Source organism: Heptranchias perlo, chromosome 3, assembly GCF_035084215.1.
Source record: "Heptranchias perlo isolate sHepPer1 chromosome 3, sHepPer1.hap1, whole genome shotgun sequence".
Classification (NCBI taxonomy): domain Eukaryota; kingdom Metazoa; phylum Chordata; class Chondrichthyes; order Hexanchiformes; family Hexanchidae; genus Heptranchias; species Heptranchias perlo.
Window position 1 is genome coordinate 129,411,378 of NC_090327.1, and position 24,605 is coordinate 129,435,982.

General features: G+C 44.9%; 1 protein-coding gene across 1 annotated transcript in view; it reads right to left on the reverse strand.

Moving 5' to 3' along the window:
- Positions 1-5,076: 5,076 nt before the first annotated feature.
- Positions 5,077-24,605, reverse strand: part of zgc:101569 (uncharacterized protein LOC449822 homolog) — a 41,720-nt gene continuing 22,191 nt past the window's right edge. The window contains exons 4-6 of the mRNA XM_067976706.1: positions 23,132-23,276; positions 22,897-23,046; positions 5,077-7,422 (exon numbers count right to left, since the gene is read on the reverse strand). Of these exons, the coding sequence (XP_067832807.1) occupies positions 7,199-7,422; positions 22,897-23,046; positions 23,132-23,276 (519 nt within the window). The 3' untranslated portion in view covers positions 5,077-7,198. The remainder of the gene's footprint in view (positions 7,423-22,896; positions 23,047-23,131; positions 23,277-24,605) is intronic.

Consider the following 24,605-nt stretch of genomic DNA (forward strand, 5'->3'; position numbering starts at 1 on the left):
ATATCTGATCAACTCACATTACATATTATATTGGCACCACTACTGCCACGTCTTTGTGAATCTTGTCTGGTTTGTGCAATAATGCCCTTTCCTGAGGATCACAATGAAGACCCACAACTGTGCCACCCATTGTGTTACTGCAGAGTGGGTGTAGGTGTATTTGCAGGGCTCTTTTGTGCAGACGACTGAGAGACGTCGGCGATGTCCCCGGTGGCACCCTGGCAGGATGCGAAGGAGAAGTTGTTGAGGGAAATGGTGACTTTGACAGCGACAGGTAAGAAGATGGTGCTCGGGCCTGCTGGGAGCAGATCGGCATGAAGGAGGCTGCAGATGTCCACGACTACATGTCGAGTGACTCTGAGCCTCCGTGTGCACTGCTGCTCAGAGGGGTCCAGGAAGCTGAGCCTCGGTCTGTGGACCCTGTGGCGAGGGTAGTGCCCTCTGCGACGCATCTCTCTCTGCGGTAGCCCTCCCTCCTGCTGTGCAGGTGGATGTGTCACAGCACTGTGTTGTGGAGCTCCACGTGTCAGAGGTGGACGGTGTGGCCGGCGAGGCTGGTGAGGCTGTTCGTCCTCCGAGGACGTCATGACTGCAGCTACGGCGGCCCCCATCCGGAAGATGTACATCTGAGGGGGTCCGCAAGGTAGGTACATGTGTCTGGACACCGGGGTAAGTGTGCAAGTTTGTGAATTTTATTGTTAGGAGGAGGGTGGTGGAGGCCAAACTTTGTCCAAAGTGACAGAGTGGCCTCCTGCAATGAGTGAGGGTCTCCCCCCCCCACCACCCCCCCCACCTGTCAAATGGACCTTTGCAGCTGTCACAGGCTGATATCTGGAACACGTCCATTTGAAGTGGGAGTGTTTCCCCCAGTACGGGAAACAGTCCCAGTTGACTTGAAAATCCCACCCCTCCTAAAATATCATGTTAATCAGGTCTGTAAACGACCTGAAGTACCTAAATAATTACCTTAAGTGGCACCCCGCCGGCTTTAATTGCCGGCGGGTGTCCCACATGCGGGGGCTGCGCGCGCATGTCAGCGCGTCACTGGGGAACCCGGAAGTGGGCGGGTTGGAGCCGGGCTCCGGACCCGCCCGGGAAATCCCCGATTTTCGCAGCCCCCCCCCCGCCACGAACGCACCCGCTCGGGGGTGGGAAAATCGAGCCCATTGACATTGAGTTGCAGGAGGCGACAACTCATCCAGGAATTGGTGTCAGAGAAGCAGTTAAATAGTACAGCAAAAGCCCTGGAGTCGGTGCTGATGACTGAGGTAGACTTGGGGGTCATCACCATGCAAGCTTAGCCTGTATTTGCGGATGATGCTGCTGAGGTGTAGCATGTAGCTCCAACACAGGAGGGGAACAAGAACGGAGCCTTGTGACACGCCAGAAGTGGCTGTCTGCACAGGAGGAGAAGCAGTTCAAGAAAAAGTAGTGACTGCACTGGGATTGGTAGAATTGGAACCATGTGCAAGTGGTGCTATAAAGGGGAACAGTGGATAAAAGGCAATTAATGGAAAATTAAGTGGTTGAGGAGAGACAGCAAGCTGTGACCATAGACACACAGGATGTCATTGGCAACTCTGACCAGGCGCAGTGATTGAAGTGGAATTTGTTAAGAAGGGTTATTCATATTCCACAACCTGTGTAATATTTGGTTCCACCCCAGTTTCTCTTAATACTGCAAACTCGAGAGCAATTTTGGCCTCAGATCACTGATTTTATTTTCTGGTGTTATATATTTTTCTGTGCAATTTGCACGCCAAAGTTTTTGCTTTTTTGTCTTCTTTATCGTTGCTTGTTTTACCGCTGATAATGTGTGACCACTCCTGGCTGTAAGCAGGCATATGATTTTTCCGTGCAGCCGGGAAGAGAGCTGGGAGTCGATTTTTGTGCGGGAAACCCGGATGTGAAGTGAGCGCAACTCAATTGAAGGCAAAAAAATTTACTTCCGGGTTTCGCGCCCGGCGGCCAGCATGATTGACAGGTTGGCAGCCTGTTGGATGGGAAAACAGCCAGGGAGAGATCAATGTCCTCAGGGGCTGGATGAGGCGGGGGGGTGGGTGGAGGTGAGAAGTCGGGGATCGCGGTGGGGGCGAGAGGTCGGTGATGGGGTGGGGGGTCGCGGACATCGGGGGGGTGGGGTTCAGCCGATCGCGGGGGACCGATCGCGGCAGGTAAGCTTGTCGGGCCTGGAGGAAACACTTCTGCTCCTCCTGGCCAACAAGCAGTGCAATAAAGGCACTTACCTGAATGAACCGGCTCTTCTCACCTGCTTTTACCTGGCTAGATTCACGAGCCTCTGGAAAGCCATCCTGGAGGCGTTAAATTTAAAGTTAAATTTTAAAAAACGCTGCTTAACGTCTCGTCATGATTTTAAGTGCCATGCTGAATCTCTGCCCGCCAGCACTAACCAACACAACCTCGTCCACGTTAAACCCAGAAGTGGGCGCATTGGAGCCGGGTTGCGGTCGCGATTTAAAAACCTGCAATTTTGACCTCCCACCCACCCTAACCCTCCCGTTCCTTGGGGCTGAAATCCCCCCGCCCCTCCCATTGTGTGTTTTTTTTTTAGCAGGGGCTGCAGAAGCACGATCCAAACCCACAGCACATTTGCCCCACTTCCACTGTTCTGCTGCAGAATGCTTAGCGTATCAGAATGAGGTGTGAAATAAAATTAATACATTAATCATCACTTCATTAAACTCAACTGCTGGCATACTTGAAAGCAGTGACTTTCATCATATCTGGCAGCTGAATAAAGTGAATAATATACCAATTTGCAACTCCACGTACACTTAGTTATCTGAAAAATATCACAGTTTGAATGAAACCAAGGAGATGACGTTGTTGCATTCCAGCACATTTACTTTAAATGCACAAATAAGTTTATATTTCAGAAAACAATAAAGTACCACAATTTATGCCAGAGTATGGGATTGTAGACTATCATTTTTGCTTTTTAATAAACTAATTTTCCACATTGTTCCCATAATACTTCAAGCACAAGTTTTAAAATAGTAACTATTTTAAGATTTTATCATAGAGCTACAATCAATTTCTTATTCATTTGTACTGAAAATATTTGAAAAAACATGTTTATTTCCTTTTTTACATTTTTATTTTATGCCTCTCTGCTTGGGTCTCCCCAGACCATGCAGCAGAGAGAGGGAAACCAAATGACCTACTCCCAAGCCTCTGCCTCTGAGGATGTAACTAGTAGAATAGATAGGGGAGAACCAGTGGATGTGGTGTATTTGGATTTTCAGGTGGCTTTTGATAAGATCTCACACAAGAGGTTAGTGTGCAAAATTAAAGCACATGGGATTGGGGGGAATATATTGGCATGGATTGAGAATTGGTTGACAGACAGGAAACAGAGAGTAGGAATAAACGGGACTTTTTCCGGGTGGCAGGCAGTGACTAGTGGGGTACCGCAGAGATCAGTGCTTGGGCCCCAGCTATTCACAATATATATCAATGATTTGGATGAGGGAACTAGATGTAACATTTCCAAGTTTGCCGATGACACAAAGCTGGGGTGGAATGTGAGCTGTGAGGAGGATGCAAAGAGGCTCCAATGTGATTTAGACAAGTTGGGTGAGTGGGCAAGAACATGGCAGATGCAGTATAACGTGGATAAATGTGAGGTTATCCACTTTAGTTGTAAAAACAGAAAGACAGATTATTATCTGAATGGTGATAGATTGGGAAAAGGGGAGGTGCAACGAGACCTGGGTGTCCTTGTACACATGTCGCTGAAAGTGAGCATTCAGGTGCAGCAAGCAGTTAGGAAGGCAAATGGTATGTTGGCCTTCATTGCAAGAGGATTTGAATACAGGAGCAGGGATGTCTTACTGCAGTTATACAGGGCCTTGGTGAGACCACATCTGGAGTATTGTGTGCAGTTTTGGTCTCCTCATCAGAGGATGTCCTTGCCATGGAGGGAGTGCAACAAAGGTTTACCAGACTGAATCCTGGGATGGCAGGACTGACGTATGAGGAGAGATTGGGTCGACTAGGCCTATATTCACGAGAGTTTAGAAGAATGAGAGGTGATCTCATCGAAACATATAAAATTCTAACAGGACTAGACAGACTAGATGCAGGGAGGATGTTCCCGATGGCTGGGGAGTCCAGAACCAGGGGTCACAGTCTCAGGATACGGGGTATGCTATTTAGAACCGAGATGAGGAGAAATTTCTTCACTCAGAGGGTGGTGAACCTGTGAAATTCTCTACCACAGAAGGCAGTGGAGGCCAAGTCATTAGATGTATTCAAGAAGGAGATAGATATATTTCTTAATGCTAAAGGGATCAAGGGATATGGGGAAAAAGCGAGAACAGGGTACTGAGTTAGACGATCAGCCATAATCATTTTGAATGGTGGAGCAGGCCCGAAGGGCCGAATAGCCGACTCTTGCTCCTATTTTGTATGTTTCTATGTTGAATTTCAGTTGGTTACTATGTAGTGTACAAGAACAATCTGGGGTGACTTGCCCCTGAATTTTTCCTTGCTCGGGGGGAAGTGGCTCATTTGCTCTTAGTACCTGCTGCCTACTGGTGCTGAAGTGCATTGAAAGACCATTGCACAATAAATATAAATTACCTTTAATCAGACCTTTCCCAGCTGACTGAACTCCAAGGTTCTGCAGTATGTGGCCGATTTCAAGTTGCTAAATGGAGGAACTGAAGCAAGGAGAACACCCTAATTACTGGCACTTGGGAGTAAGGCCAGTCTGTTCTAAAAAAAAACTACAGGGCTGGAATTCCTTGGCTGTTCTGGCAGACTCCTGTCGTGACCTCTGCAGGAGTCTGACAAAATACCCACAGTCTTCATCAGAGCCCAAATTTGCAGGCTCCCTGCTGGCTGGGGCAAAGTTTCTGAGATGGCCTTGTGGGGGCAGACCTTACAAGGCCATTGACATAAGAGAGATGGGGACTCCTTAAAGTGGGGGATTCCTGTGCGTGGGCCCTCAGTCGCGACTCAGCTTAGCATCAAAGTACACCTAGTCGCACCAGGCAAACTTAAACTTAATATTACTTATTCTATACAATGCATTAACACCCAAACACTTAATTCAGACAAGAGAGAATTTATTAAGAAACTTGTACAAGTGGAAGAGTGCCTCAAACAACAGTTGAGGCTACGACTTCGCTGAGTTCAAGAAACAGCTCACGTTTATACAGTTCAGTAACAACGCCCACCTGTCATAGAATATGGGCGTACACATACATTCTTTATTGGTTCAGGTAGTTGGTCAATCAAGTAGTGAGCCTGCCCCCCACCCCCCGAACGTCCATAGCCCTTTATTACTTTGGCACGTAGGCCTGAGCATTCTCATCCTCCCCACATTTCTGTCCTGGTTATCAGTAGGGCTGAAGTCAGTCTCAAGGCCACATAGCCTTTCAAGAAACTGTATTCTCATTATATTTTTGTAGTCGGCAATACCGTTATCTTCTAGGGGGGCCAGACGGTACTAAGCACCTGCTCAGCTAACTTAATTATCAACATACCAAGGCTTAAACGTAATTACACAATTGTGCTTCTATGTGTTTTCATGAATACCTTGCCGACAGGAACGGATGTGGGGCCCACCTTGGGATTAGGCAGGGCTTGGGGTTTGGACCACAAAATATCAGTGGCTCAAAATTTTAATTTTGTAATTTCTAGTCAGAGACCTTTCTGGGAGGAGGAGGAATCTGGTATCTCTCCCCCGTCCCAGCAAGCTTCGGCCGGTGTTCTAGGCCTCCTTGTTGGGCATATGCCGCAGATGTGCCCCCAACCCACCAAAGGCCACGCCTTCTGGCCACTTCCCCTGACCCTACTAACTTTGGTGGGATGAGTGGCGGAAATCACTGGCAGGCATGACCCCAGCTAACTGCTCGGATCACATCCCAACAAATTTCGAGGCCTTTCAAAAAAAATATTTATAGACCCAATATATCATGGGCCCAAAAATAATTGTATGACAATATATTGGACTATACTATGTGAGGGAAAATGCTACATGTCCTAGTGGGTTAAAACACTGTTCTTTCACATCCAAGGCCCAGTTTCAAAATCAAACTGATGGAATGAACGTCCCCTCTCTCCGTTGGCTGTAAGCATCCTATGCATAATGCGTTTCGGCATCCTCGACCCAATTACTACTGGGTACAAGCCCACAGCACAAAACTGGTCCATTACTTGGCACTAATTTGGCGATTTCACTTGTGAGATGTCAACATGGCTTGCAGAAAAGATTGAGCTTACCAAACTGATTGGAAAACTTTCAAAGATTCATCTTCCAGCATGTTTTGAAATAACCAGGAAACAGAAAAAGTCATACTGGCACACAGGATGCGCTTTGGTAAGACACATTGTTAGTGCCGAGTAAAGGAAGCTTTACTTTCCATCTGGTCTGTGGCAGACCTGGAGCACTTGATACCGACACTAGGTGACAGAAAAAGTATTGGAGCATATTCACGAGGGCGGGTAATCATCTCTAGAGGGACAAGGGCCAGCTTATATAAAATAAGTATTTAAAGTACCATCTGCAAAAATAACAGTGCTTCTTACAATCAAATAAAAATAATAAAGGCCACTTAATCTAGTATTAATTTATCACAATTGCCTTTAGGCAGTTTTCTTAAATTAGGTCTTAAAAGCAAAAGCAAATTACTGCGCATGCTGGAAATCTGTTTCTCTCTCCACAGATGCTGCCTGACCTGCTGTATGTTTCCAGTATTTTCTGTTTTTATTTCTTAAATTATGTGTTTGATCTACCAGCATTCCGTTCTTAATGAGATTATTTTTTTCCCCATTTCTTGTAAAAGTAATCAAAATTGACATTTACTTTACTGGAAATAAATGACTGCAATTATCAGTTTAAAAAAAAAATTCCACTAATTTTATTTTCTTTCATCTCCAGACAAGTTTTACCCAACTGTGAGGTTAGGTGACACCCCTCCTCAGTACTGGGTTTAAACAGGTTTAAAAATATATATGTATATATATGCAACCATTGTTGTTATTATTAGTTACTGTTGGAATCTAAACCTGTGATGGAAGCAGTAAGAAGCAGATACCTTAAATCAGGAAGTTATAGAATGAGCCCTAATTTGTGCTGATCAGGACTAACCTCCTCCCCCTCCTACCAAAAAATAATCCTTCAATTAGTTCATATATCTTCATATGGCCACATAGGATTTTTCAGAAGCTAAGTGAATTTTCCTTGTCTTCCAGTTCCCGAGATGAACTTGTTTGCACCGGAGATGGATTCCTTCAAAATCACACCTTTAGCGTTGTCAAATTCAGCCTGCATGGCTTCAGTAAAGGAAGAGGCATCGAACACACCATAGTAAGCAGAGGCTCTGTCGGCAAGCATGCAGTGCTGGGGGAAAGCAGATATCTGTTCTGCCAACTCCACGGCACAATGAAGAGCTGTTAAGAAGAAAGTAATGAAATAAGTACATATGGACCATTGAAGATTTCATAGTCAGACTACAGTGCCATCTAGCTGTTCATCAAATGAACTGTCGAAGCACAGACACATTTTATTATAATATGTGATAAAATGTACACTGTGGAGAACTTAAATACAATACATTAGTTTCCCCATGGGCGTTTACCATCAGCTTGGCAGGACAATGGCAAATCATTCCATTCTGGAAAATGGCAAAGTACAAGTAGTTGTAGATTGCACCTAGACATTCCCTTCATCAATCTCATCCACTGCTACAACAGGAAAAGATTTCACTGACTTGGTGGTCAGCTCATTTGGGACCACCAGCACCTGATGCTTGCTTTCTTGGCAGCTGTCACAATGCCTTTATTTTAAGGCAGTCTATCACTCCAACACACTTTGGTCCAGAAAAGCAAATGTCTGGGAAAATCCTCGAAGATCAAGGCTACCCTCTAAAGCAATGGCTGATGACACTTGCACTCAGGATACCAGCTCAGCACTGCTAAAATAAGGTCCATTCAATTACCAGAATCAACATAGTGCAGACTACTGGAAATCTGAAGGCAAATTTCAGGTGCCTGGATCAGTCTTGGGATGCCCTGCAATACAGTCCAGCTAAAGTGTCAAGGATTGTGGTGGTCTGATGCATGTCACACAACTTAGTCTTACAAGCGCTCTCCTTATTCATGGTGGCCCGAGAGGCTGAAGGGAATAGCACCTAAAGGATGCAGAGGGATCAGACAAAGGAGGAACAGCAGTTGTAGCATCCAGAGAATGTAAAGGATAATCCATGGCTGGCTGCAAGAAACATTCGGGCCAATGTGATATGGAAGACCATCTCCTGATTTCCAATTCTGTCCACTCATTAATAGTCCTCTCAATACCACCTGCTCATCAGAAAAATGTATTTGTGCACAGAAATGAGTCTGTAACCGTCAATTCACGTGCCTCCCATTCATGCCATCCTATCAAAAACATTTCCAATGCTCCCGAAAAAAAAATGAGGGTGAATTTCCGTAAACAAGGTCTCCGCCACACTTCCGCCAAAGTTACGGCGGCAGAGTGGGAGATGCTCCGAGGAAATTCAGCCCCAATGGGGAGGACCCTTTCAATTTTACTTTATTTGGTATTGTTAAGCCAGAACTTGTGCATGTAAACAGGATGCTGAAAATGACATCAGTCATCTGTGAAACATATCCTAAATATAGGTTTCCTACGAAAAATATGGCAGACTTGCACGAGTGCTACATTTTCGGATGTAGTCCTTCTGAACTCGGTTTTATTTACGCGGTTGAATATTTGGCTTGCAAGTCACAATTTCTCTTTAAGTTCGGTGTTTTTCTCTATATCGTGTTTGAATACTTTAGTATTTTCAACCACAAGCGTTTCTGCATCAATCTCCTCAACAGCCGAGCCATCAACAGAAGCTCACTGGATCCTGCTGGAGTATCCAGAGAATAGGCATACTGGCCTGTAATTAGTGGGATCTCATTTTGATCCTTTCCTAATTCGTGGCAAAAGGTCTGCTGCTTTCCACACGGGTGAGGCAATATCAATCAACAAGAACAACTGAAATAGGTGACACTGGAGAGCAGCTAGCTTAGCAGTTAAAGCTTAGCGCACCTAAACATCCATGATCCACAGGGCTAGGACTTTCTCTGGGATCTACTTTTTAAACGGAAATGTTCTTGTCCTCAATTTCAGTGATTGGGTTGCTACACGGACAGAATATTTGATACTTGGATTTCAGATGATCTGTCAGCAAACATGGTGTTCATGAGCTCTGCCCCTGAGATCCACTGAGATTTGACATGTAATTCTGTCCTTGAGGGACGGTGGATCACAGCTGATGTCACAGGAGCCTGTGCCTGGTATTACTTCCAACATACCGACAAAAGGCAACTTGGATGCAGGCCATGCACCGGTCAGACGTGCCAAATGGTGCTTTGTTGAGTGCCTTCATTCTAGATTAGTCATTCAATGGTTAGATTTAAGACATTGGGCTAAATTTTAACCCCACGAATGGTGGGTTGGGGGCGGGTGGGAAGGTAAAAAAATCGTAAAAAAAAACCCGACCCCAACCCGCCCACTTCCGGTTTTAATGGAGGCAGGGCAAGGGGCAGGCGACTAACCCGCTCTCAGGAGGCGGGTCGGTCACTGAAGTATTTTAAGGAGCCTGCGGCGCCTCCATTTTAACTCTTGGGGGCCGGGATTCCCAGGCCTTCTGCTTCACTCAAGAGGATGTGAGAAGGCCCGGATCAACAGGTAAGTGCCTTTATTGCACTGCTTGCGGGCCTGGAGGAGCAGGCCCAACAAGCCTAACTGCCGCGATCCCACACACGCGATCGATCGACCGACCCCCCCCCCCCCCCCCACCATGTCGGACCCCCACAATCGATCTCCGACTCCCCCGCCGCCCCCCCACGAGCTCCGACCCACCTGATGTCCGAGCCACCATGACTGACCCCAAAGACTTACCCGCTGGCCTCCGCCCCCCTGCTGCTCTCCCGTCCGACTGACAGCCGGCCTGTCAATCTGGCTGGCTGTCGGGCGGGAAACTTACAGAAAAAAATTGAGAGACGTCCTTACGTCAAAATCGTAAGGATATCCGGGAAACCAATACTTGCGGGTTTCCCGATGGGAATTCTACGCCCCCCCCCAACACCGGCCCTCTTCCCGGCCCCTGTTACAATCTACCCCATTGTCTCCAGGTGGAGGACAAGCCAGCTTGACAAAATAGTTAACAACTGCAAAGAAGAGCACAACACAGCCATGGGAGTTTATTTGCTTTCCAGTCAGTTTTTAAGCAGGAAAATGGTGCATCTCGAAGTAGATGACTGAATTTGCTATTTAAAGGATAGGTGAAAGTGGAAACAGTAGATAATATAAAGTAGCACTCTAGCCACAAGGACTTCCCTCTCCCAACTACTTTTGACTGAAAGCTTCAAAAGTAATTTCCTTCATGAAAATTCCTTGAGAAGGAAAGAATTTTATTCATTGGGCCATTTCAGTCTGGTATAAACGGCACTGGAGTGCTAAGTGATGAATCTATAATAAGATTTTTACTCCAGGACTGAAGTTTAAAAAATATTTTCTATGGCAGTCACGGAGCTTGGTCACTGTAGAGCGATTTCTCTCCTATCGCCTTCAAAGAACTTTTCCAATCTCTGCCTTTAAAACCAACACATTCTCATGTTAAATAGCAATCACAGGTAGATTTATGACGCCCAGAATAAACAAAGGAATCTTTGAAGGTGGCAGGACAAGTTGATAAGGCTGCTAAAAAAGCACATGAGATCCTTGGCTTTATAAACAGAGTACAAAAGCAAGGAAGCTATGCTAAACCTTTATAAATCACCGGGTAGGCCTCAGCTGGAGTATTGTGTCCAATTCTGGGCACTTTAGGAAGGATGTCAAAGCCTTGGAGAGGGTGCAGAGGAGATTCACCAGAATGGTGCCAGGGATGAGGGACTTCAGTTATGTGAAGAGAACAGAGAAGCTGGGATTGTTCTCCTTAGAGCAGAGAAGGTTAAAGGGAGATTTAATAGACGTGTTCAAAATTATGAGTTTTTTTTTAAGGTAGATAGAGAAACTGTTTTCACTGGCAGGAGGGTCGGTAACCAGAGGGCACAGATACATGGCAAAAGAACCAAAGAGAAGATGAGGAGATATTTTTTTACACTGCGAGTTGTTATGATCTGGAATGCTCTGCCTTATGGTCATTGATGAAGCAGCTGAAGATGGTTGTGCCTAGGACACTGCCTTGAGGAACTCCTGCAGCAATGTGCTGGGACTGAGATGATTGGCCTCCAACAACCACTACCATCTTCCTTTGGGCTAGGTATGACTCCAGCCACTGGAGAGTTTTCCCCCTGATTCCCATTGACTTCAATTTTACTAGGGCTCCTTGGTGCCACACTCGGTCAAATGCTGCCTTGATGTCAAGTGCAGTTACTCTCACCTCACCTCTGGAATTCAGCTGTTTTGTCCATGTTTGGACCAAAGCTGTAATGAGGTCTGGAGCTGAGTGGTCCTGGCAGAACCCAAACTGAGCATCGGTGAGCAGGTTATTGGTGAATAAGTACCGCTTGATAGCACTGTTGACGACACCTTTCATCACTTTGCTGATGATTGAGAGTAGACTGATGGGGTGGTAATTGGCCGGATTGGATTTGTCCTGCTTTTTGTGGACAGGACATTCCTGGGCAATTTTCCACCATGTCGGGTAGATGCCAGTGTTGTAGCTGTACTGGAACAGCTTGACTAGAAGTACGGCTAGTTCTGGAGCACAAGTCTTCAGCACTACAGCTGGGATGTTGTCGGGGCCCATAGCCTTTGTTGTATCCAGTGCACTCAGCCGTTTCTTGATATCACATGGAGTGAATCAAATTGGCTGAAGACTTTAAATAGTAATCCTAACATATGACAGTGTAGATAGAAATTATACATTGGGCTTTAAATTCTGCTGTAAAAATAGACATATAAAAACACTTCACACATTCCCCAGAAACTCCACTGCCTCCTCTTTTAATGGAGGTGTCACATGGGGCATGATTTTAGTCCCCAAGATCGGGTGGGTTGGGGGCAGAGAAAATCAATGTTTTTGGGCGCGGGTAGAAACCCCGCCTCCAACCTGCCCATTTTTGGGTTTGACTCAGGCAGATCTGTGTGCGTGTGCACAGCAGTCACCAGGAAGTCCCGCCCCCACTTAAATCTGGCGGGCTGATACTTAAAGGGGCAATGTACCTCATTGAGATCCTTAAGGGTGAACAGCCAGTAGTCGTGGTCCATATCGGTACCAACGACATAGGTAAAAAAAGGGATGAGGTCCTGCAAGGTGAATTTAAGGAGTTAGGAGATAAATTAAAAAGCAGGACTTCAAAGGTAGTGATCTCAGGATTACTACCGGTGCCACGTGCTAGTGAGTATAGGAACAGGAGAATAGACAGGATGAATGCGTGGCTGCAGGGATGGTGTAGGAGGGAGGGATTTAGATTCCTGGGACATTGGGACCGGTTCTGGGGAAGGTGGGACCTGTACAAGCGTGACGGGTTACACCCGAGCAGGACCGGGACAAATGTCCTCGCGGGGGTGTTTGCTAGTGCTGTTGGGGAAGGTTTAAACTAGAGTGGCAGGGGGATGGGAACCTGAGCGGGGAGTCAGAAGGGAATAAAGTTGAGAGCAGCAAGAGAGGGGAAGACCCAGGGGAAATCTACAATACAAATAGTACAAACAGTTGTTCAAGAACAAGTGAAAGGGAAAAGCGTAGAGCAGCGGAAAGAAAGTATACTTTAGGCACGACAGATAAAATAAAAACTAGAAGGCGTAAGGCGATTAACCCAGCATCAAAGCTGTGGCAGGGGGTTGGGAACCTGAGCAGGGAGACAGAGGAAAGCGTATCAGGAAGGGACAGAAGGTATGGAGTAAAAGGTAAAGTGTTAAAAAAGGAAAAAGCAGGAACGAAGTGTCACAAAACATATTTGAAAGTTCTTTATCTGAATGCACGTAGCATTCGTAACAAAATGGACCAGTTAACGGCACAAATAACGACGTATGGGTATGATCTTGTGGCCATTACAGAAACATGGCTGCAGGGTGACAACGACTGGGAATTAAATATGCCAGGGTATTTAACAATCAGGAAGGACAGGCAGGAAGGAAGGGGGGTGGTGGGGTGGCTATGTTAATAAAGGAAGGAATCACTGTAATACAGAGAAATGATATTGGGACAAAGGATCAGGATAATGAAACAGTTTGGGTAGAGATAAGGAATAATAAGGGGCAGAAAACACTCGTGGGCGTAGTATATAGGCCTCCTAATAGTTGCAACTCTGCTGGAAGAAGTATTAATCAGGAAATAGTCAGGGCATGTAATTATGGGGGATTTTAACTATCATATTAACTGGACAAATCAAATTGGGCAGGGTAGCCTTGAGGAAGAGTTTATTGAGTGTATTAGGGATGGATTTCTTGAGCAGTATGTAACTGAACCAACAAGGGGGCAAGCAACCTTGGACCTGGTCCTGTGTAATGAGTCAGGATTAATTAATAATGTCCTAGTTAAGGATCCCCTTGGAACGAGCGACCACAACATGGTTGAATTCCATATCCAATTAGAGGGTGAGAAGGTTGATTCTCAAACAAGCGTACTGAGCTTGAATAAAGGAGACTATGATGGTATGAGAGCGGAATTGATTAAAGTGGACTGGGAAAATAGATTAAAGGGTAAGACGGTACATGAGCAGTGGTGTTCATTTAAGGAGTTATTTTACAAATTTCAAAAAATATATATTCCACTGAGGAAAAAAGGGTGTAAAAGAAATGACAGCCATCCGTGGCTAAGTAAAGAAATTAAGGATAGTATCCGACTAAAAACAAGGACATATAAGGTAACCAAACATAGTGGGAGGATAGAAGATTGGGAAGTCTTCAAAAGACAGCAAAAAGTAACGAAAGGATTGATTAAGAAAGGGAAGATAGATTATGAAAATAAATTAGCAAAAAATATAAAAACAGATAGCAAGAGTTTCTACAGTTATATAAAAAGAAAAAGGGTGGCTAAGGCAAACATAGGTCCTTTAGAGGATGAGACCGGGAAATTAATGGTGGGAAACATGGAGATGGCAAAAATGCTGAACAAATATTTTGTTTCAGTCTTTACGGTAGAGGACACTAAGAATATCCCAACACTGGACAAACAGGGGGCTCTAGGGGGGGAGGAGCTAAATACGATTAAAATCACTAAGAAATTGGTACTCAGTAAATTAATGGGACTCAAGGCGGATAAATCCCCTGGACCTGATGGCTTACATCCTAGGGTCTTGAGGGACGTGGCAGTAGGGATTGTGGATGCTTTGGTAATAATTTTCCAAAATTCTCTGGACTCGGCAAAGGTCCCGGCAGATTGGAAAACTGCTAATGTAACACCGTTATTTAAAAAGGGTAGTAGGCAGAAGGCTGGAAATTATAGACCAGTTAGCCTAACATCTGTGGTGGGTAAAATTTTGGAGTCTATTATTAAGGAGACAGTAGCGGAACATTTGGATAAACATAATTTAATAGGATAAAGTCAGCATGGCTTTACAAAGGGGAAGTCATGTCTGACAAATTTGCTCGAGTTCTTTGAGGACATAACGTACAGGGTGGATAAAGGGGAACCAGTGGACGTAGTGTATTTGGACTTCCAGAAGGCATTCGACAAGGTGCCACATAAAAGATTATTGCTCAAGATAAAGAATCACTGGATTGGGGGTAATATTCTGGCATGGGTGGAGGATTGGTTATCTAACAGGAAGCAGAGAGTTGGGATAAATGGTACATTCTCGGACTGGCAACCTGTAGCCAGTGGTGTTCCGCAGGGGTCGGTGCTGGGTCCCCAACTCTTTACAATCTATATTAACGATTTGGAGGAGGGGACCGAGTGTAACATATCAAAGTTTGCAGATGATACAAAGATGGGAGGGAAAGTAGAGAGTGAGGAGGACATAAAAAACCTACAAGGGGATATAGACAGGCTGGGTGAGTGGGCGGAGATTTGGCAGATGCAATACAATATTGGAAAATGTGAGGTTATGCACTTTGGCAGGAAAAATCGGAGAGCAAGTTATTATCTTAATGGCGAGAAACTGGAAAGTACTGCAGTATAAAGGGATCTGGGGGTCCTAGTGCAAGAAAATCAAAAAGTTAGTTTGCAGGTGCAGCAGGTGATCAAGAAGGCCAACGGAATGTTGGCTTTTATTGCTAGGGGGATAGAATATAAAAACAGGGAGGTATTGCTGCAGTTATATAAGGTATTGGTGAGACCGCATCTGGAATACTGCATACAGTTTTGGTGTCCATACTTAAGAAAAGACATACTTGCTCTCGAGGCAGTACAAAGAAGGTTCACTCGGTTAATCCCGGGGATGAGGGGGTGGACATATGAGGAGAGGTTGAGTAGATTGGGACTCTGCTCATTGGAGTTCAGAAGAATGAGAGGCGATCTTATTGAAACATATAAGATTGTGAAGGGGCTTGATCGGGTGGATGCGGTAAGGATGTTCCCAAGGATGGGTGAAACTAGAACTAGGGGGCATAATCTTAGGATAAGGGGCTGCTCTTTCAAAACTGAGATGAGGAGAAACTTCTTCACTCAGAGGGTGGTAGGTCTGTGGAATTTGCTGCCCCAGGAAGCTGTGGAAGCTACATCATTAAATAAATTTAAAACAGAAATAGACAGTTTCCTAGAAGTAAAGGGAATTAGGGGTTACGGGGAGCGGGCAGGAAATTGGACATGAATTTAGATTTGAGGTTAGGATCAGATCAGCCATGATCTTATTGAATGGCGGAGCAGGCTCGAGGGGCCGATTGGCCTACTCCTGCTCCTATTTCTTATGTTCTTATGTTTATATTTTGTGTATTGGACACTTGAAATGAATTTGATCTTACCTGTTTGGGTTTCACATTGCTTCCGATTCATGCCAGGTGAAAGCAGGTGGGAAGGGCCGGATCCATGAGGTGAGTGCCTCTATTGCACTGCCTGTGGGCCCGGAGGAGCAGGAGTGCTTCATCCAGGCCCAACAGCCTACCTGGTGTGATCGGACCCTTGCGATCGGCTGGCCCCCGCTCCAACCCCCGATGTCCGACCCCCCCAAACCCACGATGTACAAGCCCCGATGTCCCCTCTCCGATGTCCAACTCACGATGTGATCGATCTCCAACTCCCCGATCCCCAGCCTGTCAATCTGGCTGCCTGACGCGTGGGAAACCCGGAAGGCACATTAAGGACCTCCAATTAAGTCGCGATTACGTGGAGAGAGGTAAAATTTTTTCCCCCCGGGTCTCCCACACGCCCATTGACCACCACCCCCCACCCCGCTGAGATCCTGCCGCCATGCTAAAATCATGCGCATTGAGAAACAGGCCATTCGGCCCAACTGGTCTATGCTGTGGTTTACGCTCCACGTGAGCCTCCTCCCACCCCTCTTCATCTCATCCTAGCAGCATATCCTTCTATTCCTTTCCCCCTCATGTGCTTATCTAGCTTCCCCTTAAATGCATCTATGCTATTTGCCTCAACTACTCCTTGTGGTAGCGAGTTCCACATTCTTACCATTCTCTGGGTAAAGAAGTTTCTCCTGAATTCCCTGTCGTTAACCCATTATTTTAAGACGGTTACTGCCTCCGCTGAAATATCGGACAGATGAAATTCCTGCAAATCTATTAAGTGTTCATAATATTCGAAGAGTGTAATTTCAAGGCCACTGATTTTAGTGCAGGGACTAAAGCTCCTTTATTATTGTGAACTGTTGTGAAGCATAAACATTCCTTCCCAGCTGAGTCAAATATTGGCAGTGCCAGAAGTTCTCTGTGTGCAGAAGCGAAAGTCACAGCAAAGTGCTCATTTATTCTCATCAAAGCAGTCTCACTAGTGCAGCGAGAGGTCAGTGTGTCAAACATTACGTGACTTTGACCACAAACTACAGTGGGAATGAGAAAGAATGGCACGTTACCAGCACTGGGGAAAGAGAAATAAGATTGCCATGGGCATGTGTAGCAAGGGCCTTGCATTCTGAGCATATGATAAATCACAAATTACAGCTTGAGACTGGATTCTCCTCTATAACTGTTCTTAAAGAACCTTCCACCATTGTGAGAAACCCTTCATTTGCACATACTGGAATGTCTTTGCCAGATTTAGGAATTGCTGAAGTACAATTTACAGACACAATACTATTATCACTGAGCTTATTTGATATATCGCCACCATAGGAAAAGATTGAGCCTAAATGCTTTAGGCTTGTGCTAATATGGTATTTGTGCGATACTCTAGACTCAGCACCTCAAATCACTCCTACTCCACCCTGGTGTTGAACACTATGAAAATAGTCGTTTTGACAATATGCACAAATTGAAGCAGGGTTGTGAAACTGATCACAAATATTAATCCTCGGTCTCTACCTCTCTGCCCACCTAAATCCCAGTGCTCCCGAAGGGTTCTCCTGTCAGTTTCACTGCTCAGTAGCACTTTAAGAGTGTGAGTTAAGTGCTGATGCCTTGACGCTCCTGACTATAAAAATTACCAGCTGGACACCTTCTGTTGACCAGCACTCTAAATGTCTCTGATTTTGAATAGTGCTGTGGGCAGAGTATACATTAACTGTGGGCAGAGTATACATTAACTGTGGGCAGAGTATACATTAACTGTGGGCAGAGTATACATTATCTGTGGGCAGAGTATACATTATCTGTGGGCAGAGTATACATTATCTGTGGGCAGAGTATACATTATCTGTGGGCAGAGTATACATTATCTGTGGGCAGAGTATACATTATCTGTGGGCAGAGTATACATTAACTGTGGGCAGAGTATACATTACCTGTGATAGCAGCTGCCGTGGAAGTGTAAATGGTGTATAGTTACTGTTCTAGCTGGTAACTCCCTCCAGAGTTGGGGAAAGGCACAGCACCAGTACTTCTTGGGCGATCGCTTCACTGAACACGTCCGCTCAGTCCACAAGCCTGACCCTGACCTTCCGGTCGCTTGCCATTTTAATTCTCCGTCCCACTCCCAATCTGACCCCTCTGTCCTCGGCCTCCTACACTGTTCCAATGATGCTCAATGTAAGCTCAATGAACAGCACCTCATCTTTCGATTAGGCACTTTACAACCTTCTGGACTCAACATTGATTTCAATAACTTCAGATCAGAACCATTGCTCCCATTTTTTCGGACAGCAGGTGCTGGTGATGGTCCTGCTGTTGCCATTTACAGCTCCTCTAGACCCATCTTTTGTTTCTTTACTTGTCTACTTTTGTCATTCAAACACTCCTGCCCTCCACAGACCTTCCCTTTTATTCTTTCCTCCCCTCCCCTTCCTCTCCCCGGCTCTGTACTTGCTTGAAAACTATTAAATCTTTACCGTCTTTCAGTTCTGATGAAAGGTCTTCGACCTGAAACATTAACTCTGTTTCTCTCTCCACAGAAGCTGCCTGACTTGCTGAGTATTTCCAGCATTTTCTGTTTTTAGTACTTCCCTGGATTAAAATTATAAAAGTGCTGTTAGTGAAGGACTCAAGCCTGATAGTAACAGGACAGTTTTAACTTCACTGTGATTTTTGCAATCAGGATCTGAAAAAATGCGTTAAGTCTCAGGTCACACGAAACATACTGTACAGGTAAATTTCATATTTCACAGGAGTTCAAAATACTCTAATTTGGAAGGACAAATCTAACTGTACTTCCAGGTGTTTTTAGTTTGAAGAATGAAAATTTCACACACCCATCACAGAATCATAGAAATTTATGGCACAGAAGGAGGCCATTCAGCCCATTGTGTCCGTACCAGCCGAAGAAGAGCCATCCAGCCTAATCCCACTTTCCAGCTCTTGGTCCGTAGCCTTGTAGGTTACAGCACTTCAAGTGCACATCCAAGTACTCCTCAAATCAGTTGAGGGTTTCTGCCTCTACCATCCATTCAGGCAGTTCCAGACCCCCACCACCCTCTGGATGAAAAAATTTCCCCTCAACTCCCCTCTAATCCTTCTACCAATTATTTTAAATCTATGCCTCCTGGTTTTTGATCTCTCTGTTAAGGGAAATAGGTCTTTCCTATCCACCCTATCTAGACCCCTCATATTTTATACACCTCAATTAAATCTCCCCTCAGCCTCTTCTGTTCCAAAGAAAACAACCCCACCCCATCCAATCTTTCCTCATAGCTAAAATTCTCCAGTCCTGGCAACATCCTCGTAAATCTCCTCTGTACCCTGTCGAGTGCAATTACATCTTTCCTGTAATGTGGTGACCAGAACTGCACACAGTACCCTAGCTGTGGCCTAACTAGTGTTTTATACAGTTTTAGCATAACGTCCATGCTCTTATATTCTATGCCTCAGCTAATAAAGGTAAGTATCCCATATCACTTCTTAACCACCTTATCGACCTGTCCTGCTACCTTCAGGGATCTGCGGACATGCACTCCAAGGTCCCTCTGTTCCTCTACACTTCTCAGTATCCTCCCATTTATTGTGTATTCCCTTGCCTGGTTTGCCCTCCCCAAATGCATTACCTCACCAGATTGAATTCCATTTGCCACTTTTCTGCCCACCTGACCAGTCCATTGATATCTTCCTGCAGTCTACAGCTTTGGATCCAAAATTGGCTCAGTGGCACACAGCCAACTTTTGTATCATCTGCAAACTTCTTAATCATGCTCCGTACATTTAGGTCTAAATCATTAATATATACCACAAAAAGCAATGGACCTAATGCTGAGCTCTGCGGAACCCCACTGGAAACAGCCTTCCAGTCACAAAAACACCCATCCACCATTACCCTCTGCTTCCTGCCACTGAACCAATTTTGGATCCAATTTGCCCACTTTCCCTTGGATCCCATGGGCTTTTACTTTTCTGACCAGTCTGCCATGTGGGACCTTGTCAAAAGCCTTGCTGAAATCCATGTAGACTACATCAAATGCGCTATCCTCCCCACCCTCCTTGTTACCTCCTCAAAAAATTCAATCAGGCTAGACATACAGACCTTCCCTTAACAAATCCATGCTGACCGTCCTTGATTAATCTGTGCCTTTCTAAATGACGATCAATCCTGTCCTTCAGAATTTTTTCCAATAATTTGTCCACCATCGAGGTTAGGTTGGCTGGCTGGCCTGTAATAACTCGGTCTTTCCCTTTCTCCCCTTTTAAAAATGGTACAACGTTAGCAGTCCTCCAGCATCAAGCCTGTAGCCAGAGAGGATTGGAAAATGATGGTCAGAGCCTCCGCTATTTCCTCCCTGCTTCTCTTAACAGCCTGGGATACATTTCATCGGGGCCTGGCGATTTATCTACTTTCAAAGATGCTAATCCCCTTAATACTTCCTCCCTCACTATGTTTATCCCATCCTAATATTTCACACTCCTCCTCCTTAACTACAGTGTCTGCCTTGTCCCCCTCTTTTGTGAAGACAGACGCAAAGTATTCATTAAGAACCATACCCACATCTTCCGCCTCCACACACAGGTTACTTTTTTGGTCTCTATTAGGCCCTACTCTTTCCTTAGTTATTCTCTTGCTCTTTATGTATTTATAAAACATCTTTGGGTTTTCCTTGATTTTACTTGCAAATATTTTTTCATGCCCTCTCTTTGTTTTCCTAATTTCCTTTTTAATTTCACCCCTGCACTTTCTATACTCCTCTAGGCTTTCTGCAGTATTGAGCTTGTGGTATCCGACATAAGCTTCCCTTTTTTGCCTTATCCTACCCTGTATACTCCTTGACATCCAGGGGGCTCTAGATTTGATATTGCCACCCTTTCTCTTTGTGGGAACATATTTGCTCTGAACCCTCACTATCTCCTCCTTGAATGCCTCCCAGTGCTCTGACACTGATTTACCTTCAAGTAGCTGTTTCCAGTCCACTTTTGCTAAAGCACATCTCAGCTTAGTAAAATTGGCCTTTCCCCAATTGAGAACTTTTACTCCTGTTCTACCTTTGTCCTTTTCCATAACTACTCTAAATTTAACTGAATTATGACCACTACCACCAAAATGCTCTCCCACTGATACTCCTTCCACCTGCCCAGCTTCATTCCCTAAAACTAAGTCCAGAACTGTCCTCTCTCTTGTTGGGCTTGCTACGTACTGGCTAAAAAAGCTTTCCTGAATGCAGTTTAAGAATTCTGCGCCCTCTATACCTTTTACACTGATTGTATCCCAGTTAATATTAGGGCAGTTGAAATCCCCTATTATTACTGCCTATTGTTTTTGCACTTCTCAGAAATTTGCCTACATATTTGCTGTTCTATCTCCCTCTGACTGTTTGGGGGTCTACAGTACACTCCCAGCAGCGTGATTGCCCCTTTTTATGTTCTTCAGTTCAACCTATATCGCCTCATTTGATGATTCTTCTAACATATCACCCCTCCTCACGGGTAAAATTGATTCCTTAACCAATATTGCAACCCCCCCCATCTTTTTTTATCCCCTTCTCTATCTCGTCTGAACACCCTGTAACCAGAAATGTTGAGCTGCCATTCCTGCCCTTCTTTAAGCCATGTTTCAGTAATAGCTCTGATATCAAACTTCCATGTGTCTATCTGTGCCCTCAGCTCATCTGCCTTATTCACTATACTCCTTGCATTGAGGTATATACCATTAAGCACTGCTAAACTCCTTTGTTGTCTATTTTCTAGCCTTTGTTTCCTCTGCCATCCAAACTCACTTACCAATTTTCTGCCTTCCATTTCCAGCTCTGCTTTTCTTCCTTTCTGAATCTACGCTCAGGTTCCCATCCCCCTGCCAAGCTAGTTTAAATCCTCCCCAACAGCATCAGCAAACCTCCCCGCGAGGATATTAGTCCTGGCCCTGTTGAGGTGCAACCCGTCTGGCTTGTACAGGTCCCACCTCCCCCAGCACCGGTCCCAATGCCCCAGGAATCTAAAGCCCTCCTTCCTGCACTATCTCTCCAGCCACGCATTCATCTGCTCTATCCTCCTATTTCTATACTCACTAGCGCGTGGCACTGGGAGTAATCCGGAGATACTACCTTTGAGGTCCTGCTTATTAATCTCTTTCCTAGCTCCTTAAAATCTGCTTGCAGGACCTCATCCCTCTTTCTACCTATGTCATTGGTACTGATATAGACCATGACCTCTGGCTGTTCACCCTCCCCCCTCAGAATGTTCTACAGTCGCTCAGTGACATCCTTGACCCTGACATCAGATGGGTAATGTACCATCCTAGAGTCACGGCCACAGAAACTCCTGTCTGTTCCCCTAACTATTGAATCCCCTATGAAACTATGTAATCTATCATTATATTTTACTGGATAGTGTTTCAACATGAATGAATGCTTAAATAGCATTCATTCAAATTCTGGCCAAGTCTTTTCGCTCCCCAATAAAATTTAAACTGGGCATGACTTTGCTTGTTTTTTTTCTAATTGAGATACAATGATAGCAGCGGCATATAATTTTAGCTAACTGCAATTAGTTCATTTTCCTTTTAAAATCAAGGGTCACGCCAACCTTGGCATGGCTCAGTGGGCAGCACTCTCGCCTCAGAGTTAGAAGGTTGTGGGTTCAAGTCCCACTCCAGAGACTTGAGAACATAATTCAGTGCAATACTGAGGGAGCACTGCACAGTCTGAGATGCTGTCTTTCAGATGAGACGTTAAACTGAGGAGGAGGATATAAAAGATCCCATGACACTATTTTGAAGAAGAACACGGGAGTTCTCCCTGGTGTCCTGGCCAATATTTATCCCTCAACCAACATCACTAAAACAGATTATCTGGTCATTTATCACATTGCTGTTTGTGGAACCTTGCTGGGTGCAAATTGGCTGCTGCGTTTCCTACATTACAACAGTGACTACATTTCAAAAATACTTCATTGGCTGTAAAGCGCTTTGCGACGTCCTGAGGTCGTGAAAGGCGCTATATAAATGCAAGTCTTTCTTTTTTACGAACCTTGACCATCTGGGACGACTCGATTAGCTAGACCAAATTCATAAGCTTCTTGTGCACCAATGGGACGTCCAGTCAAAATAAGATCCATTGCCCTGGATAACCCAATTAGCTTTGGTAACTTTACTGTACCACCGTCAATTAATGGAACACCTGTGGGAGGGAAATACAGATGGTATTTTATATTGCTACTGTGCATGTTACAAGTTACAGGCTTCTGCTCAGCTTACAAACTTACCAAATCGTCTGCAGAACACTCCCATGATAGCACTTTGTTCCATTACACGTAAATCAGCCAGCAAAGAGAGCTCGAGTCCTCCAGCAACTGCGTATCCACTCACCGCAGCAATCACTGGTTTTGATAACTGCATTCTGGAAGGGCCCTGTCAAGAGCAAAGCTGGAATAAAAAACAAAATTCTAGAAATACACGGCAGCGTTTTGCGTACAACCATTTGCATTTATAGAGCATCTTTCACATAAATTATCCAAGGTACTTTACAGTAGGAAATGGCTGACCCATCGCAGGAAATGGGAGATAAGTTAGAGGAAGTGATTGAAGGCACAGTCAAAGAGGTAAATTTTGCAGGGGCTTTTGAAGAAAGGGAGAGAGGCAACAATGCAAAGAGGTTTGGGAAAAGAATTCCAGATTGCATAGCCTGGTTGTTGAAGGCTCTGTCACAGACAGCGGAGCAGAGGAAGAGAGGACACACACAGTAAGAACAAATTTGGAAGAGTAGATTAGAGGAAGCAAGACTATGGAGGGAGTTGAAAATAAGGGTTTTAAAGATGATGCATTTGATCTTATTCAAACTACCATATAATAGAGTTGTTAGCAAACTTGAAGCCCATGGGATTAAAGGGGCAGTGGCTGCGTGGATACAAAATTGGCTAAGGGACAGAAAGCAGAGAATAGTGGTGAATGGTTGTTTTTCAGACTGGAGGGAAGTTTACAGTGGTGCCCCCCCCAGGGGGTGGTGTTGGGACCACTGCTCTTTTTGATATATATTAATGACCTGGACTTGGGTATACAGGGCATAATTTCAAAGTTTGCAGATGACACAAAACTCAGAAATGTAGTAACCAGTGAGGAGGATAGTAACAGACTTCAGGAGGACATGGACAGGCTGGTGAAATGGGCAGACACATGACAGATGAAATGTAACGCAGGAAAGTGTGAAGTGATTCATTTTGAGAGGAAGAATGAGGAGAGGCAATATATACTAAATGGTGCAGTTTTAAAGGGGATGCAGGAACAGAGAGACCTGGGGGTGTATGTACATAAGTCTTTGAAGGTGGCAGGACAAGTTGAAAAAGACATATAGGATCCTTGGCTTTAAAAATAGAGGCATAGAGTACAAAAACAAGGAAGTTATGCTAAACCTTTATAAAACACTGGTTAGGCCTCAGCTGGAGTATTGTGTTCAATTTTCGGCACCACACTTTAAGAAGGATGTGAAGGCCTTAGAGAGGGTGCAGAGGAAATTTACTAGAATGGTACCAGGGATGAGGGACTTCAGTTACATGGAGAGACTGGAGAAGCTGGGGTTGTTCTCCTTAGAGCAGAGAAGGTTAAGGGGAGATTTAACAGAGGTGTTCAAAATCATGAAGGGTTTTGATAGAGTAAATGAGGAGAAACTGTTTCCAGTGGTAGAAGGGACGGTAAAGAGGACACAGATTTAAGGTAATTGGCAAAAGAACCAGAGGCGAGAGG